At 42.7% G+C, this 18,449-nt stretch overlaps 1 protein-coding gene across 1 annotated transcript in view; it reads left to right on the top strand.

Annotated features, from left to right (window-relative positions):
• The window catches only part of kcnh5b (potassium voltage-gated channel, subfamily H (eag-related), member 5b), a 243,855-nt gene that overhangs the window by 55,259 nt on the left and 170,147 nt on the right, over positions 1-18,449 (top strand). Inside the window, exons 7-8 of the mRNA XM_015969045.3 lie at positions 15,615-15,772; positions 18,066-18,337. Of these exons, the coding sequence (XP_015824531.1) occupies positions 15,615-15,772; positions 18,066-18,337 (430 nt within the window). The remainder of the gene's footprint in view (positions 1-15,614; positions 15,773-18,065; positions 18,338-18,449) is intronic.

Here is an 18,449-nt window from a genome sequence, read left to right as displayed (position 1 = left end):
ATGTGCATTCAAAATTTAATAGAGGGGCAAAGAACTGACAGATTAATTTGCCACAACCGAAGACTGATTATATGAAGAGAACCGTTCTGTTTAGATCAATTTCACTGTGGAATAATCTTCTGCTTGAGGTCAGTAAAAATAAGGATAAGTGCAATTTCAAAAAGAGACTAAGATCGTACCTGTCTGCATAATTGTAACAATATCCTGATAGGTTAATTGAGAGGCTGTGTCATAACATAAGCATGCTGTCTTGCTGTTTGTTTTATAGTTGTAAGATTTATTTTATTGTTTAGTTTGAATATTTGACAAAGTTTTTGTAATATAATGTGATAAATGATAAATGATTAATGACCCGCACTTGTATAGCGCCTCCCAGAGTAAGGACTCCAAAGCGCTTTACACAACAGTGTATCATTCATCCATTCACACACACTGATGGTGATGAGCTATGGCATAGCCACAGCTGCCCTGGGCCTCACTGACAGGGGCGAGGCTGCCGGGCACAGGCGCCACCGGTCCCTCCGACCACCACCAGCAGGCAACGTGGGTTAGGTGTCTTGCCCAAGGACACAACAGCAGAATTCTCTGTCCGGAGCCGGGATCAAACCTGCAACCTTCCGATTACTGGACAACCCGCTCAACCTGTTGAGCTACTGCTGCCCCCACTTACATTACATGTGTGTAATGTAAGTTTTAAATGTATTATTTGGACCCCAGGAAGACTCGCTGTCGAGTATCTGTCAGCTAATGGGATATTTTATAAATAAGTAAGTAAGTAAACAAACAAACAAATAAACAAATAAATAAATAAAGAAAGAATGAATGAATGAATAAAGTCAACCACAGCTCTACCTCTTACAGAGATGGATGTAAAGTTATCGTTTTCAGGATTTACTCTTCCGTTTAGAACGTAATATCATGAGTATTTGAGGAAACTAATAAAAGTCTCTCCATGTTTGGCACACCGTCCAGCACCACTCTGGAAGTTAATTCATTGTCTTCAAGATAACCCTTGAACAGTGCAACGCGACTGTTGAGATCCCCGCAGATATAAATAGAATCAACACCGTCCTTATAAATTAAAGAGCAAGTCACCCCAAATAACCTTTTTTTTTGCTGATAAACTAAAGAAACGAGTGTCTAATCGTGCTGCAGACACGTGCCGTCAATAATTTGTCACTTCAGTGCATCTTAGTTAAAATTTAAATATTCTGCCTAAAACTGGCAGTGTTGTGCCGTTGTCAGGTAAAAACTCTGCATTGTATTCTAATTTAAATCTTCCACCGCTATTGGCTAAGAGGTATGCTATGATGTAAACTGGTAGATTATGATGTCACAATGTCTGTGTGTGTGTATTTGTTAGCAGCTCCGCCCCCTTGGTCTGCCAGGCAACAGCATTTGCTGCATTTTTCAAACATGAAGTGGGAGTGGAGTTAGATTCTGGTAGGGGTTGACTTGCTCTTTAAAGTTACAAAATGAGAAAAAAAGAGTTTGCATTGCGACCCCAACTCGAAGTTTCAGGGGACAAGCAACATGAAATAATATTAAATGAACATATGGATACCACATGTTCAAATAGCAAATTTAGGATTACATTGTGAGATTTATCAACAACTACGCAGAAAAACTGTCACCTGCAGAGGCTTTCACGGCTCGTCAATGCGCAGCGCAATTATGTCCAAACCAGGTAAATCCACTGAGCTCAGGTGTAATGTTAGATGGATGAGCCTCATTTAAAGAAGTTATATCTGGTTCCAGTGACAGGAGGAGATGCGCTCTAAGCATACAGTTGGCTAGCGTCCACCCATTAACGTTCCAGTGAATCAAAACAAAGTCAGTACTTACAGGCTGGGCATTATAAGTGTCATCTCGTGCTTTGTCTGCTTTACAATGGTCAAAAAGTGAAAGTTGAAATGCTTCATTAAAAGGTAGAAAATCACTCATTTGGGCTAAGCCTTGGATCTTTATCTATCCTTAATCCACCCGTTCCTCGTTCTGAAGCTCGGTTTGAACTGTAGCGGCTCGTCCTGACCATGTCAACATGCCTAAATACATTGAGCAGCCACCATGTGATTGGCTGATTATTAATTTGCGTTAATGATCAGTTGGACAGGTGTACCCAATAAAGTGGCCAGTGAGAGTATGTTGTTATTGAATTATGGTCCATCCCTACTTTTGCACCATATTCAGATTTTGCTACTTTCACCTGTAAATGAAGCTTCTCTCTGTGTGTTTTCATCCACCCACCTGATAACTTCCCTCCGTCAGAATAAATATTGTATTGTGTTGAGCATCACTCAGTAGGTGTCTGCTGTGTTGCTCGGTGTTGGTTCAGGTGTTGCTTGTTTTCCAGACTCACAATTCCAGGTGCTGATGGATGTGATGAGACCCTGCTGGGTGCAGGTTTCCTGTAGCCGATGAAGATGCAGCACACGGCAACAAGGCGGGGAAGGGGAGGTTTAGACGAGCTGGGAGGACATTTATACATCCAACTACAACACAAGACTGTGTTTTGTATTCTCCTAAATGATCGTTACTGCAGTGCTTGACCAGCGAGCACCAACTAAAAATAAGCTCAGTCAATGTGGAAGAATTGGAGAGGATCGATGCATGCTGGGTTTTCCTACTAATGCATGTGATGGCTGTGCAGACCAGAAGCTCTTTTACTGTTGTAGACAAGCCATACCATGTACATGCATTCACACACACGTTAAACAGTTTTGACTTTATTTGTGCTTTGGAAACACAGCTGTTGTCATTGCAGAAACTTTGTGATGAAGTGGGTTTGAATAACTGTAGATAGCTTTTTCCTGTGATCTGACCTGTGAGACCTTACAGAGACAAATTAGCATCTTGAAGTTTAATTGGTCACATCTGAGCAGAACAAAGTCTTCAGGGTTTCAGTCATTTTCTTTGTTTTCAGAACTACATTTTTTGAATGAGTTGAATATTTTGCACAAGAAGTGCAATTGTCTTTTTAAAGCTATTCCAGGAAATCAGTTGAGTTTTTGCTTCTGCAAAGATTTTATTAATCAGAAATAAAAGGTGGATCATAATGTTTCTGCCTATCGTCAATTTTGTGGAAAATATTTGATGAACTCCCAGAGTTTAATGGAGCTCTTGTAGATAAACAAGCACTGGTTACTCTTCATCTAATTAACTTTTGGAGTGAACCTGAGTCAAGACGACTACCACAGCTAATCAGCGCTAATCAACACATAAGTGATTGTAACTCGGTCAGTTCTGCAGGTTTTGAGCCAACGTGCTGTGGTTGTAGCAGAGATTAAGTCCTGATAACTCAAAGTGCTAAATGCACAAGATGCTTTGACCAGAACAACTACAAGGTTTTCAGATGATTTCAGTTTAAAGGGGCCATATCACGGAAAATCCACTCTTTTGAGCTTTTTACCATTCATGCATTTATCTAGCCTAGTGAACTAGTTTTAGTCTGGCTTGCCAGGCTAGCATTTAACTGTATCAGCTGCAAATTTAGAGTTGTAATTTGAAAATTCTGAAAATGCTTGAAGGAAAACTGCATGCATCATCAGGTATGTTTCCTCTTCCTGAAGCTGGTGGTCTTGGTTCTGAAATCTGGATATTCTGACAAATGACTTCTACAATGAGGGCAAACACTGCAGTTAAAACCGTGCATCCTGTCTACAGAGATGCACATAATGGCCAGCCCAGGATGTGTGTGTTAGGTGTGTTAGGTGTTATTTTGTAAGACTTGGTTGACCAGTGGTTAGAGTGCGGGGCTTGCATGTTGTTCTGCTCCAGCTTACCTCCCGGTCGCGGTCGTAACTTAAAAACAGTTTTTTTTAGCTACACTTACCAGTATTATGTGTTCAAACCTTTAATGGAAAACTGTTCAGACAGCAAGGATAAATCTGTTTTTATGTTTATTTAGCCAGTGCGAGTCCATGTGAGGTGAGCAGAGTAAAACAACCTAAATGCTGCTTGGAAATGACCAAATTCATAGATGTTTAGACACACAAAATATATTGCAGAAAGTAGTCAATAAACTAAATTATAAATAAATGATTTCTGCTTCAGCTGGCTAGATAAATTACTACCGACGCCGGGAGTCAAACCCACGCCAGGACGCTGGACAAGCAGGACCCATACAACTGCAGGCTGGACTAAGACGCTGTTGTAGCTGCGTTCTGTCGGAGCGGGCGTACGCCGAGTTTCACTGAAATGGGAATAAATTCAGACTGATGAAAATAACAGTAACATGTTATCATATATAGGCTAATATATATATTTTGAATAGCATGATATGGAAGCTTTAAAATGTTGGCTAGAAATAGGCTTTCAACCGTCTCAGGCTCAAAATAAGTTTTGATAAAAGGACGAACAGCTAAGTCCTTCAGGGGTACTTCTGAGTTAAAAATGCTCATGAAATACGTATGTGGAGTAACCAGGTAGGCAGGTTTTAACGTAGCACATCTGCAACGCCTGCCTCCAGAGGGTTAATTGTTGTGGACTTTGATAATGAAGACCTTGAAGGGGATTAGTATGTGACCTCAAAATGACATGAACATGTCTAAGTCATTTAACTCTCTCTGGTGACTTCCAGACATGTTACGATCAAAAATCACAAAAGTGCAGCACAAGCACAGTTGACGTAGTTTTAGGGTTTGTGGCTCTTTTCTTTTTGAGTCACGTTCACCCTGAACACACCAACCTGCAGCAGCAGCATCTCCTGTCCCAGTGGACCACACATTAGTAGAGACTGGGAGGAACAGACTGAAGTTTACTGCTTTACTTTAGGCTTTTTTGCCCGCTGACATTTTTTTTTTAGAAACAAAGCGGGGGTGGTGTGGGTGTTCTAAGAGTCTCCAGAATAGAAACACACGAAGACACATGCAGGTCAACAGCTTCATTAAGTGAAGTTTTTAGGCTATGGCTGTGAAACAGCAACGGCAGCAGGAAAACGATTTCACGTGCTGCTGAGCGGCTCCCTCGGGTTGCAGCAGAGATGATGGTGAAGATGTTGGGGGGGGGGGGGGGGGTTGGTTTCCCTCCCTCCTCTGTGGGCCTGCAGCCACCTGCTGTCACAGGAGAGGCTGACGGGATCTCGCTGTGAGTCTCTGCAGGTGCCATGGCCACTCCAAAAGGTTGAATGTGGCCTGACCTTTAAAAGTGACGTCCAAAAAGCCATGGTTGGCTGATGATGACGGTGCCAGGAGGAAGCTGTGCAGCTCGCAGTAGGGCTGGAATATTAACTCTCCGTGGTAACAGAGATGGTAGAAAGTGGAGTGCAGGCAATGGAAAACTGGAACTGACTGGAAATGTGAATGTGACGGGTCAGGAGATATGAATATAGATTAATGTATGGAGGGCAGGATCTGGTATGAATGAGAGGAATGGCTTAGATTAAAAAAGGAAGTGCAGAAAGTGGTTCACGAGTGTGAGAAATAAAAAAACAGCAGCTGGGGAACAGGAAGGTGCATGGAGGAGAGGAGATTGGTGATGGAGAAACAGACCAGACTAATGATGCAGGATCCTTCTGTCACCTGGAACGGCTCTACTGCGTGTCTAAAGGTCATTGTGTCGGTGCAAAATAAAGCATCCTGGCATGTCGATGTGTTGTTTACAGGTATTAATAGCATTTAATGGCCTTGAAGATATAAGCACATACTCTTGTGATTGTTCAGGTTTAAACTGAGATAATCTCATGTTGAGATCTGAAGATATGTGTTATGGATGACGCTCACAGCCAACCTCCATTTGTAGCTGCGTATCTTCAGATCGACAGAGTAATATCTCTGTTTTGTGTTTTCTAGCATCAGCTGGCTGTGGACACCATTTTAAGTTGGGTTAGTTCCAAAAAGCTAATCAGCTGAAGATGAACAAGCAAAGATTACTTTCTGAGTTTCATTAAATTCTGTCCAGTGATTTATGAGATCCTTTGCTAATAGACGGGGTTGCCATGGTGACGATAAATGGTAAAAGGATTTCCTTTATGGCAAAGTTTTAGGGGAGGCCTCGCACATTCATTTAGACTTGAAGTGTGCACTGTAAATGACTCACAGCTACAAACACATCAGGGATGCACCTTATATGGGCATTGGCCGTGGTTAGACATGTTTAACGTATCAGTGTCAGTCCGATATGTGAAACTGGGCCGATATTACCAAACAATATTCTTTCTATTTGTGTGTCAATTTCAGAAGGGGAGGATGGTGATGGTGTGTCATATGACAGGGATAGAAATGATCTCTGAATCGTAAATGTGTGTGGCGTGAGTCTGTAATAATAATATATTATATTTATATATAATTCTTATGTTTGTAAAGTAAGAAAGTACATTTTATTTACATAGCACTGATCACAGACATAGAATCACAAAGTGCTTCACACAGATCAAAACAAAATAAAGCGTAATGATCTCAAAACAGAAATAGATTAACAGCAGAAAAAATGTCATAAAACAAACAAAAGATGATTAAAATTTTGAGTTAAAAATAAGAAAATAAAAGGTTTTGGTTAAAGCAGCTTTAAATAAAAGGGTCTTCAGCTGTTGTTTAAAAGTGTCCAGACTGTCAACGCTGCATAAGGATAAAGGAAGATCATTCCAGAGTCGGGGTGCAACAGTCTGGAAGGAGCGACCGCCTCGACTTTTGTATCTGGTCTTTGGAACTTCTAGAAGGTTCTGGTGGGTGGACCTGAGGGCTCGGGTTGGAGCATAAGGCTTTAACAGTTCATTAATATGGGGAGGAGCTTGACCATGTAGAGTCCTGAAAGTTCTAGTCAGGATTCTAAAATGAACTCTAAAGTTCACGGGTAACCAGTGCAGAGACATTAGCATAGGAGTGATGTGTGCTCTTCTGTTTGCTCCAGTTAGGAGCCTCGCTGCAGAGTTCTGGACCAACTGAAGGCGGTCAAGGGCTTTTTTGTTAAAACATGTGAAAAGTGTGTTACAGTAATCTAGACGGGAGGAGATAAAGGCATGGAGAACCATTTCAAGTTCATGTGTTGACATCAACCTTCGCAGTTTGGAGATATTTCTTAAGTGATGAAAAAAGTTTCAGACCAACGTTTTTGAGTGGCCTTCAAGAGACATTTGTAGGGTTTAGGAAATTGAGTGCTTAAAGAGCTCAATATATATTATCTCTACTTATGACCAGTGTTGGGAACGTTACTTTAAAAAAGTAATTAGTTATAGTTACTGATTACTTTGTCAAAAAAGTAACTCAGTTACTAACTGAGTTACAAGATCATAAAAGTAACTAATTACAACAAAATAACTACTTAGTTACTTTTTTATTAAAGAATGCAAGAATTACTACAATAGTAAAATATAAATGACTAATGACTGGAACATAATAAAATGTATGTCCAAATGTTTTTTATAAACCTGAATAATTTAAATAAATAAGCACTTAACAGGAGGAACTACTAATAGAACATTACACTAATCTAGACTATTAAAAGGTCACTGTGTGATATTTAACAAGACGCCAACCAGCTAACATTTAAAATTGCAAATAGAAACACCTGTAAAGGTTCCTGAGACTTTAAATGGTCTCTCAGTCTAGTTAAATTACAGAAATAAATGTAATTTTGCACAGTATTTTAATTTTTCCAGCTTCACATAATTGTGTGTTTTTAGCAGCATTTCTGTTGCTGCTAAGCTAGTAACGGTTAAATAAATAAATAAATAAAGTCCTTTAAAATGACACTAGAAGAGGCACAAATCTGATGGAGGACTTAAATGTACTAACGTGGGTCAGACCCAACCACAGAAGAGCTGAAGCTGGGTGGTAAACACACACAGGTAGTTCTGATAACACCTGAGCTCCATGACGTCTAAGACTGATGCATCAGTGTTACAGTGGGACTAAAGACATGATCAGAAACAGGTTACAGCTGGATGATCTAGGAAGGTAGAAGATCAGGACGTCTGAGCGGTGAACAGGTGAGCGGACCTTCGGGACGTCCCGCTGTCACGCTAAGAAGGGCACGGCTGCAGATCCACACCTGCAGCTGTAGATATTCATCACGTCTTCCTCGTTCTTCACGGCCGTGATGCTCTTGGATGAAAACATCTACCTCTTTAGCTCCTGATCAGCTGATGACAGCTTCAACACACCGCGCTGCTTAACGAACGCTTTTTCTTATCAGTAACAGAAATGACGTTTTGATAAAAGAAGACGGTAATTAATTAGTTTTCTCGTTACTGAAAGAAATATTTTTTATTAACGCAGTTATTTTAAACGGCGTTATTCCCATCACTGCTCTGTTGTGTCTACAGAATGCAGCGACTGAGACCGTGAGGGTCTCCGCCCACCCGGCCAATCCTCATCGTGTTTGTAAGTGCGTTACCGACACCTCTCTCTCCCTGGCTGCAGCTGAAGTGTGGCGGTCAGAAAGCCTCACACTGTTGCTCAACGTTCGACAAGCACATAGTAACGCACAACCTTCCGCCCCCAGTAACGGTAACGGCGTTGCAACGGCGGGAAAAATAATTAATTAGATTATTCCGTTACCTATAAAAGAACGCCGTTAGAAACACCGTTATACTTAAACGGCGTTACTCCCAACACTGCTTATGACCAGCAAGCTGTGATACTCTATCTAAATATGTTTATGTTTATGTATTTAGCAGATGCTTTTATCCAAAGCGACTTACAAGTGATAATTGGCATGTTGCCGTTGAGGCAAACAACAACAATAACAAAAACAACAACAACAAACAATTTCCAGTCAGTCATAGGTGGCAGTGAGGCAGCATGATGAATCATGGAGAGGAGGGAACAAGGAGTGGACGGTAGAGAGGGTGGGAAGGGTGCAGGGAGGGTGCTAGTTAAGAAGATGCTCTCTGAAGAGCAGGGTCTTCAGGAGTTTCTTGAAAATCAAAAAGGAAGCTCCTGTTCTGGTAGTGCTTGGTAGGTCATTCCACATTTGTGGAACGATGCATGAGAAGAGTCTGGATTGTCCTGAGCGTGGTGTAGGCACTGCTAGCCGACGATCTTGTGATGACCGGAGCGGCCGGGCCGAGACGCAAGCCTTTGCAAGAGGATTCAGGTAGATGGGAGCCGTACCATGTCGGACTTTGTATGCTAGTGTTAGCAATTTGAATTTGATGCGTGCTGCTAGCGGTAGCCAGTGGAGCTCAATGAACAGAGGGGTGACGTGTGCTCTTTTTGGCTGATTGAAGACCAGACGCGCCGCTGCGTTCTGGACCATTTGAAGAGGTCTCACAGCAGGGGTGGCGTTAGGCCCGGCTACTTGGGCTGAAGCCACGAATCTTTAATGAAAAGCCCCGGATCTCAAATGTGGAAGTAACATGCAGTACCAAAGTCCAACAGAGAGGGAGCAGCTGGCAGTAGTTTGTATACAGCCTGTCTGAGCCTCCACCACTGAAGAAGAAGCCCTTCAGCAGCCGGCTTCTTCTGCAGTGCCTGTTTTTTTCTACACTCTGCCTGAAACGCATGTGTAAAGATGGACATAAGGACGTTTTTTAGACCAAAAGTACAACGACAGAACCCCAGCTTTGATGAGACTGGTGTTGACTCAGGTTTGTGAGTCTTATTTGAAAATATTTGTTGTGCTGCTGGTTTGCCTAAAGTTAGCTTACTATCAGGTAAAGTTGTTGGAGAAAGAAAGGGAATATTTACTATCATCTCACACTAAACACTAACAGGAACAATACTCTGCCCTGAATATGCTTAATATGTAGCTTCAGATTCAAAATTATGTGGTACAAGACAAATATATATGTTGACTAGTGCGTGTCACGTGTGTGTGTGTGTGTATGCACATGCGCGCCCGCGTTTGTTTGTTAAGCCCCGGATCTTCTTCAGTCCTTAATCTGCCCCTGTCTCACAGTACAGGCTGGAAGACCAGTTAGAAGGGCATTGTAAATATAGAATATCAACCAGCTGGGTCTTTATTGTGTTTTAATCAGAAGAATCTAGGATTCTTTGTTTTATTAAGGGATTGTACACACTTTGTTTTGATTCAGAAAAGGGTCAGGTTTATAAAAGTAAGAATTTATTTTACAAACAATTAAAACATGACAGGTTCACTAATATTTATTGGGAGTGGATCTAGATGTGATGTATGAACCTGTGTGTGAATGCGATGTTATCAGAACTTCCGTATCTAGGAGAGCTGAGTTCTGGATGTAAAAGAAATTAAGCTATGAAGGTGGCTGTTATCAAAAACACATCAGACGCTATCTGTCATGTCTATGTACCCACTCGAAGACCCTTGTGATAGATCCTGAATGTCGAAGTCCTCGGACTTCCAGGCACCGAGGTCCGTAGAAGAAACTGCAGCACTACTAGACCGGTCCACTCCGAGTCTCTCCTGAATGTCCGAGCTCCTCACTCTATTCCTAAGGTTGAGCCCATCCACCCCGCGGAGAAAACTCATTTTGGCCACTCCACACCACACCATCAACACCACAGCTGCACCTAGAAATCCTGTCCATAAATGCTATGAACAGGATGAGTGACAAAGGGCAGCCCTGGCAGAGCCCAACCCTCACTAGGAACAGGTCCGACTTACTGCCGACTATGTGGACCAAACTCACACTCCTCAAAAGAGCTACTGTGCAGGGACTGAGTGGCCCTCAGCAAAAAAACCATCCACTCCATGCTCCTGGAGTGCCCTCCACAGGGTGCCTCTGGGGACAAAGACATAAGCCTTCTCCAAATCCACAAAACACATGTGGATTGGTTGGGCAAACTCCCATGACCCCCTTCGTCACCCTAGCAAGGGTAAAGAGTTGGTCCACAGTTCCTGGGCCAGGATGAAAACGATTCAAATAGTCCAGTACCCTGGAGTAGATCTTTCTCGGGAGATTGAGGAGCGTGATCCCCCTATAGTTGGAACACACCCTCTGGTCCCCCCTTTTAAAAATTGGGACCACCACCCCGGTCTGCCGCTACACAGGAACTGCCCCTGATGACCATGCACTGTTGTAGAGACATGTCAGCCAAGACATTCCTACAACATCGAAAGCCTTGAGATACCCAGGACGAATCTCATCCACCCCCGGGGCTGTGCCACTGCGTAGTCGTTTGACTACCCCCAGCGGCTTCTGCTCCAGAGATTAGACAGTCCATCCCCAGGTCTCACAGCTCTGGTTCTTCCATGGTATGCGTGTCAGTGGGATTGGGGAGCTCCTCAAAGTATTCCTTCCACCGTCCAACTATAGCCCCAGTTTACATCAACAGCTCCCTATCCCCACTGTAAACAGTGTGAGCAAGTTGCTGCTTTCCTCCCCTGAGGCACCGGATGGTTTGCCAGAAACTTTTTGGAGCCCATCGATAGTCTTTCTCCACGGTCTCGCCAAACTCCTTCCACACCCAAGATTTTGCCTCGGCAACAGCCACTGCTGCACCTTGCTTGACCCTCCGGTACCTGTCTGTGGCCTGTGGAGACCCACAGGCCAGCCACGCCTTGTAGGCCTCCTTCTTCAGCTTGACAGCTCCCCTAACCTCTGGTGTCCACCAGCGGGTACGGGGGTTACTGCCAAGACTGGCACCAGCCACCTTGCGACCACAGCTAGAAGCTGCCGCCTCAACAATTGCAGAGCAGAACAAGGCCCATTCAGAATCAATGTCCCCCACTGCTCTCAGGACGTGGTCAAAGATCTGCCGGAGGTGGGAGTTGAAGTCCATCTGGACAGATTAATCTGCCAGGCGTTCCCAGCAGACCCTCACAATACTTTTGGGTCTATCAGGTCTGTGCAGCATCTTCCCCTGCCATCTGATCCAGCTCATCACCAGGTGGTGATCAGCTGACAGCTCCGCTCCTCTCTTTACTCAAGTGCCCAAAACATCCGGTCTCAGGTCAGATGGTACAACTACAAAGTCAATCATTGACCTGTAACCTGCCCTGGTACCAGGTAAACCGATGGGCATCTTTTTGTTTGAACATGGTGTTTGTGATGACCAAACTGTGATTAGTGCAGAAGTCTGATAACAGAACACCACTCGAGTTCAGATTGGGTGGGCCGTTCCTCCCAATCACGCCACTCCAGGTCACGCTGTCATTGCCAGCGTGAGCATTGAAAACCCCCAGCAGGACTATGGAGTCCACAGTTGGAGCACCATCTAGTACTCGTCCCAGGGACTTCAAAAAATGGTGGGTACTCTGAACTGCTATTTGGTGCAGTCAGGACACGTTTCCCGACGCGAAGGCACAGGGAAGCTACCCTTTCGTCCCCTGGAGAAAACCTGATCATGCAGGCAGAGGTTTGGGGCTAATATTCACCAATATATGCAAATTTAGCATTAAAATCAATCAAAGCAAATTTAATGAAGTTAAAAGCATTGACTCAGTCTTACCTTTGCCAATTTAAGGTTGTAATAATCTGTTTCAGTAAAAATAACCCACTTTTTTACATGCAGAAGGCTCTCCCATTCTTTGTATTGGAAGGGGGGATCCAGCGTGCATGCACCAGTTAGCGTAGGTCTATGGTAGAGGTTGCTGCACCCAAAAGTAACCGGAAATATGTCACAAGACAATTGGTAAAAGTACAAACAACATTTTTAAATTACACTTAAATGCAGATTATACACAGCATTTATAATCTGGATGATGCAGAGATTGTTTTGTTTAATTTTCATGGTTCATTTTTTATATTTTGTGTTTCTTCTTCTTTCTCTTCTTCCTCTTTCTGTGAGACTGGTGGGGTGGTGCCCTAGTGCCCCATATGGTTGAGCCTCCACTGATTAAAATGAAAAATAATTATGTGTTTTGACTATTTCAGTCACGTAATTGAATTAATTAGGTTGTAAAAAATTCATAATTTAAAAGACGTGGCCTGTATGACATCACCGCCAAATCTCTTCTCCCCCAGCATAGCTGCTACGTACCACATGACCAGATTTATGGTGTTATTTTTTTCAAGTTTAATGCTCCTTCTTTCCTCCTGGAAGATGGATGTAAAGCTTACTAAACTCACAGTCACTTTTCTTTTCCACTTCTCCGTGTCTGGTTTGATGACGTCAATTTGGTGAGACAAACTGTAAAAAATAAGCACTTTCTTTGTATTAAAATGTGTCTTTAATTTTCCCGGACGTCATATGTGAAATCCATGGCGCATGAACAACGGGGTCAGAAAGTAACTTTTATCGGCTCATAGACTCCGACTGCAGTGGTTCCCCTGCATCGGCTCAGGTGTGGCGCTATAGCCTGGCCTGCCAGACTCCTCTGTTTAATTCTGCACAGAGAAAGGGTCTGGGAACTCTCCTGTTCAAATAGCCCCGCCTCCTGAGTGTTCCAACCGAGCCATTCGGCGCTGAGCAGCGTACGTCACACACCACAATGCCGAGTTTGTCATAAACATGGCGACTGAAGCGGAGTTCGCTGCGTCGCGGACGTCACACACAGCGACGCTCAGTTTCTCATAAACAACGAAGACAGCGGCTGAGCTCGCTGTGGCTCTTTCCTCTGTTCTAAATGACTTGAATGCCTTTAAAACCACAACAAGTAGAAGCGCTAAAAGCCTTTCTTCTAAAAAAAATGTTTGCACTGTCGCCAGACGCCATTTTTTTTTACTACAGCCAGAAAACTACAGCGTCGCGCGGTACAGTTGGCATTTCTGTCTTTTTTCTGATTGGTTATTTTTGAGCTGCCTAGTCCCGCCCCTCATGTGCCTCTCTGCCTGTGAGTTACCAGACTCTCTCTCTGTGCAGAATTAAATAGAGGACGAGTCTGTCAGCCCAGGCTAGCGCTGCACCACGCCTACGAGATTAATCAATTAGTCACGTCAGTGACTCGATGCCATCTGCTGGGTTCCTTATGAAGGAAACTTAAAAATTGGCATATTGAACTAAACTGTATTAGAATGTTTACTTTGTTAGGTGCCTTGAGACAACTTTTGTCATGTTTCTGATGGACAGCTGTTTCTTTTGGGCATCGATGTGCGGTGATCCAGCACTGCTGTTATTTATTTACCGCTCCACTTTCTTGTAAAATTAATATAATGGCATCTGTGTTTATCCCCCAGGAAGTGAGATCAATGTTTCACTCGTCACCTGTATCTGAGGGAAGCAGCAGTGTTTGAACAGAAATAAAGAACAGAAATTAAAAGTCAGAGTTGCACTGAGATACAGGGGTAGACCAGTCCTGGTCCTGGAGCGCTGCTATCCAGCACGCTTTAGTTGTTTCCCAGTTCCAACACACGTGATTTTAATCAGGTGATTAACATGCTTCTGCAGAGCCTGGTGACCTGCTGAACAGGTGATGCAACACTGAGTCAGTGGTGTTACAGCTAAAGCGTGCTAGATAGCGGCACTCCAGAACCAGGATTGCCTACCCCGTTTTTTATGACTGCAACACTGGGTTGTATAGATGGCATAGGGTAAGTTTAAATATTCTGTTTGTCCCAGTTTCCTGTGAATGAGGTCACCGGTCTCTCCCAAAGTCGCCCAACATTTCTTGTTGTCTCTGACCAGTGGAAAGTAAATTGAGATGACAGGACAGGATTTTAGATGACTCATGTTTAAAGCAAAGCCCTGGGACTCTCACTGAAATGAACCTTTGGGTACTTCGAGGTACTTGGGGAAGTTCTTGTCCAGTCTGTTACTGGCCCAAGTTATAGTTAACTAGTGGTTACTGGCTTCATTTTAATATGTTTTGTATAGGTTTAGCTGGTTTTAGGTGACTAGATGTCATCATTCTGTCCATTAAACCCTTATATGTTTATTCAGGGCTCACAAAAAAGAAAACATAAAGATGTGGCGTAACATTAGCCAGACGTAGGGTTTGTTCACTAGACGACGTCACCAGCGACGCCCCGCCTCTGCTCTTTCAGGATAGTGTGATCTCATTGGCTCCCCTATGTTCCCCTCACTGGGACTTCCATTAGACTCAAATTCATTCACTTGCAACAAGTTTGTGGAAGAACGTTGATAACAAGTGGACTGAAACAATCTGCCATTCTTCTGCCATCATGTGTCTTCCTCAGATTTTCACACTGATAATGAAGTTTGTGTTTAGAGAGCTCAGTGCATGTCTTTATTGTTTATTGTGGGGCATGAGGCCTTATACGGCAAGCAGATGATGCTAAATCTGTTTCCTTTTCATAAACTCTAGGATGACAGTGGTCTTCTAGACCAGTGGTTCGCAACTTTCTTTCTTTAGGACCCTCTTCTTTGTGTCCAAGACAAGCCCTCCTCCCCACTCCTCCCCCCTTTGCACACACACACACACACACACACACACACACACACACACACACACACACACACACACACACACACACACACACACACACACACACACATTAAAATGATTCATCACACACTTTATATACAGACACACAGTTATAACTGCTGTACAGAGCTTTGATTGGACTATTGAGTGTGTTGTTGGGATCTTATAATGTAATTTTTGCTATTTGCATCTTGATAAACTCACAACCCCAGCACAACCAAATTGTGGGGACACCTTTGTGGGGTCATGGACCCCAGGTTGGGAACCACTGGGATGTAAAAGCTGCTAAGCAGCTATCTCTTTCACACAGCAGAAAAGTGTTTGTTGTCACTCTCCTTTCTGTTCTTGTCCTTTAACCCGTCTCTCACTATTTCTCTCTTTGTCTTCCTTTTCCTTCTCCTCCTCCGCCTCATCTCTTTGTTCCTCCTCAGGGCATCAGCAGCCTGTTCAGCTCATTAAAGGTGGTCCGCCTGCTTCGTCTGGGCCGGGTGGCTAGGAAACTGGACCACTACCTGGAGTATGGTGCAGCTGTTCTGGTCTTGTTGGTCTGCGTCTTTGGACTTGTGGCCCACTGGCTGGCCTGCATCTGGTACAGCGTTTATTTGTTTAGCAGTCACTGAAGAACTGGATGTTTGAGTTCTGCTCTGCTTCTTTCATTCCAAAGTAAAATGAAATGTAAAATAATTCTGTCCCAAAACTAAATATCAGTGATTGGTCTTATTCCTGGACACAGGATAAGCTTTTTGAGTTTAGTTTGTTTCAGTTTTACAGGTTAGACATTATTTCAGTTTTCTAGAAGGGTACTTTTGCAGCCTAAACTCTGCTAAAGCTAAACTCTCATTCTAAAAATATCTATGATTATGAATTCATGTTTTCTAGAGTTTCATATAAAATCAGATGATGAAGATAATTAGTTAATGAATTATAACAACAAATCTGTAACCAGGTGATTTTTGCTCCTGTGCAGATTTTCATTTTAACTCTTGATTTGATCTTATTGTTGAGATTTTTAGTTTGATTTATCTTTTACAGAAAGTGACTCAGAACTTCTTTTTGTGAATTGCAGTTCTTACATTTCTCTGTCCCCTACACTCCTGCTCCTTTTACCCACTCTCTCTTCTCATTTTCCTTATTTTAGGTTTAGACAGTTAGCTTTGTGTAATATCTGTTCTGTTCTCTCCCAGATTTTATATTTATTTACAGTTTTTAATGAATCCATTAATTTAATTTTAATTTTTATTTTTTAGAAATTCACACCTGCCAGTGATGGCGTGCGTGTTTGGTCCACCTCCCTCACTGCTTCGGAGCATTTAACTGTAACTTGTAGTTCTTATCAGGGGTCTGCAACCGGCATCCAAGCACCACATGTGGCTCTTCAGCTTTAATAGGAAAATGTCGTTTTCCAGCAGAAGTTCTTTGCAATATGTGGATGACATTTCCTCCACCAAATGACGCCTAATGAAAATTAGATGGGCTACTTGTGCAGACATTTCATTTCTTGTAAATGCACAGAATAAACAGCTTTCTATTATTTCAGTACCAGACATAACTCTGAGCAATTCAACCGCTTTCTTTACTTTATACAACATTCCAATCTACAATGTGATTTCTCAATTAAAGTAAGGAAAAAAAAAAACAGGGAAAGGGACATTTTCATCACACTTGATTTTCAGTGCAAAAACATGCATCTCCCATCTCTTTTTGAAGAGAGATATGTGAAGGCATCCAAATAATATGTTGCATTAATATGCAGGAAGTGTACTCCTATTATGAGCCAAGCACCTTAAGCACTTTAAAACAAAAGCAGTACAAATCTTTTGAAGACATTAAAGTCAGAAACAACAATATTCGTTTTTAAAGCAATGCCAAAGACGTTTTCAGTTTCCCCCTCCTACTGGCTGAAAGCTCAATAATTACTGTTCATACCCTGCTACAGCCTGGCAAGCCATCCCATATATGTGAATATATAGTCTGGCCATGACCTATAAGCATAGCTCCGTCGTAGGACGGGATCTACGATTGTGTTTCAAATTGTATCCGCATGCTATTGGACAACAAACAACGTAACGTACTACACGCTACGGATGTCAGTCAGTGAAGCAGTCCGCCATTCTCTGATGAAGAAAACACAAATACATCATTTTACTACGTAAAGGACTTAAGTGCCTCTGTCTGCTCTTGACTCATAGAAAAGCCCAAATCCAAATAGCCCAAAGCTGATGCCAAAACAATTTAAAATGAGCTGCTGCCATTTTTGTTTGGCTCAGCAACATTCTGCCCACCAAACTGATAGCTCTGTGATTGGCCCACCAATCCAATAGATAGAGCGCTGTGATTGGCAGGACACAACACTGTTCGGGACTGCTGAGGCACTAATGGAGCATGGCTAGACTGAGCAAACAATGTCTTCTTCTTCTTCAGCTGCTAGCCTTTATACGAGCTACTGCCACTAGTGTTCTTACCTGAACCACAAAGCATGGTATTTTACTGTGGTAAACTAAGTGTCGTTTGTGGTCAGCAGAGGTCTACAGAGTGTTGTCCAATGTAAAGTTACTGAAGTTAATGGCTCAAAAACCGCATGAACCAGGATGAAAGAAATACTTTAAAGTGTTAAAGCTCTTTAGTGTTGCTTTAAAGACAATGACCCTAATCCCAATCCTTTTTTAATCTCAAAGTGTGTTACTCCTTTAATTAAGAGTTAAAAAAAATTAAGTGTAGTTTATTTATACACAGTCATAAAGTAAATTATTTTCCTAATTTTAAAGGTGCTGTAGAGTTTTAGCTTGGCACACAATTGATATTGTAGGAAAGATGGTAAAAATGTGCATTTCAGAGCCCTGACACAGATGCTGTGAACATGCTGGCATATGTATCTCCACCAGGTACAGCATTGGAGATTATGAGGTGATTGATGAGGCCACCAACACCATTAAAATGGACAGCTGGCTGTACCAACTGGCCATTAGCATTGGATCACCTTACAGATACAACGCCAGTGGCTCGGGCCACTGGGAAGGCGGGCCTGGAAAGGACTCACTGTACATCACATCGTTGTATTTCACCATGACCAGCTTGACAACCATCGGCTTTGGCAACATTGCCCCTACCACGGATGGAGAGAAGATCTTCTCTGTGGCCATGATGATGGTGGGATGTAAGTACAGCAATATTTACCGTTAACAGAAGAGTTGAGTAGAGTGCTTAAGAACTGTCAGCAGGTGGCAGTGAGAAATATCATGAAGAAATTCTGTTGTAGTGACTGAAAC

The sequence above is a fragment of the Nothobranchius furzeri genome, chromosome 18, assembly GCF_043380555.1.
Source record: "Nothobranchius furzeri strain GRZ-AD chromosome 18, NfurGRZ-RIMD1, whole genome shotgun sequence".
NCBI classification, from domain to species: Eukaryota; Metazoa; Chordata; class Actinopteri; order Cyprinodontiformes; family Nothobranchiidae; genus Nothobranchius; species Nothobranchius furzeri.
This window is presented reverse-complemented; position numbering and strand designations above follow the sequence as displayed.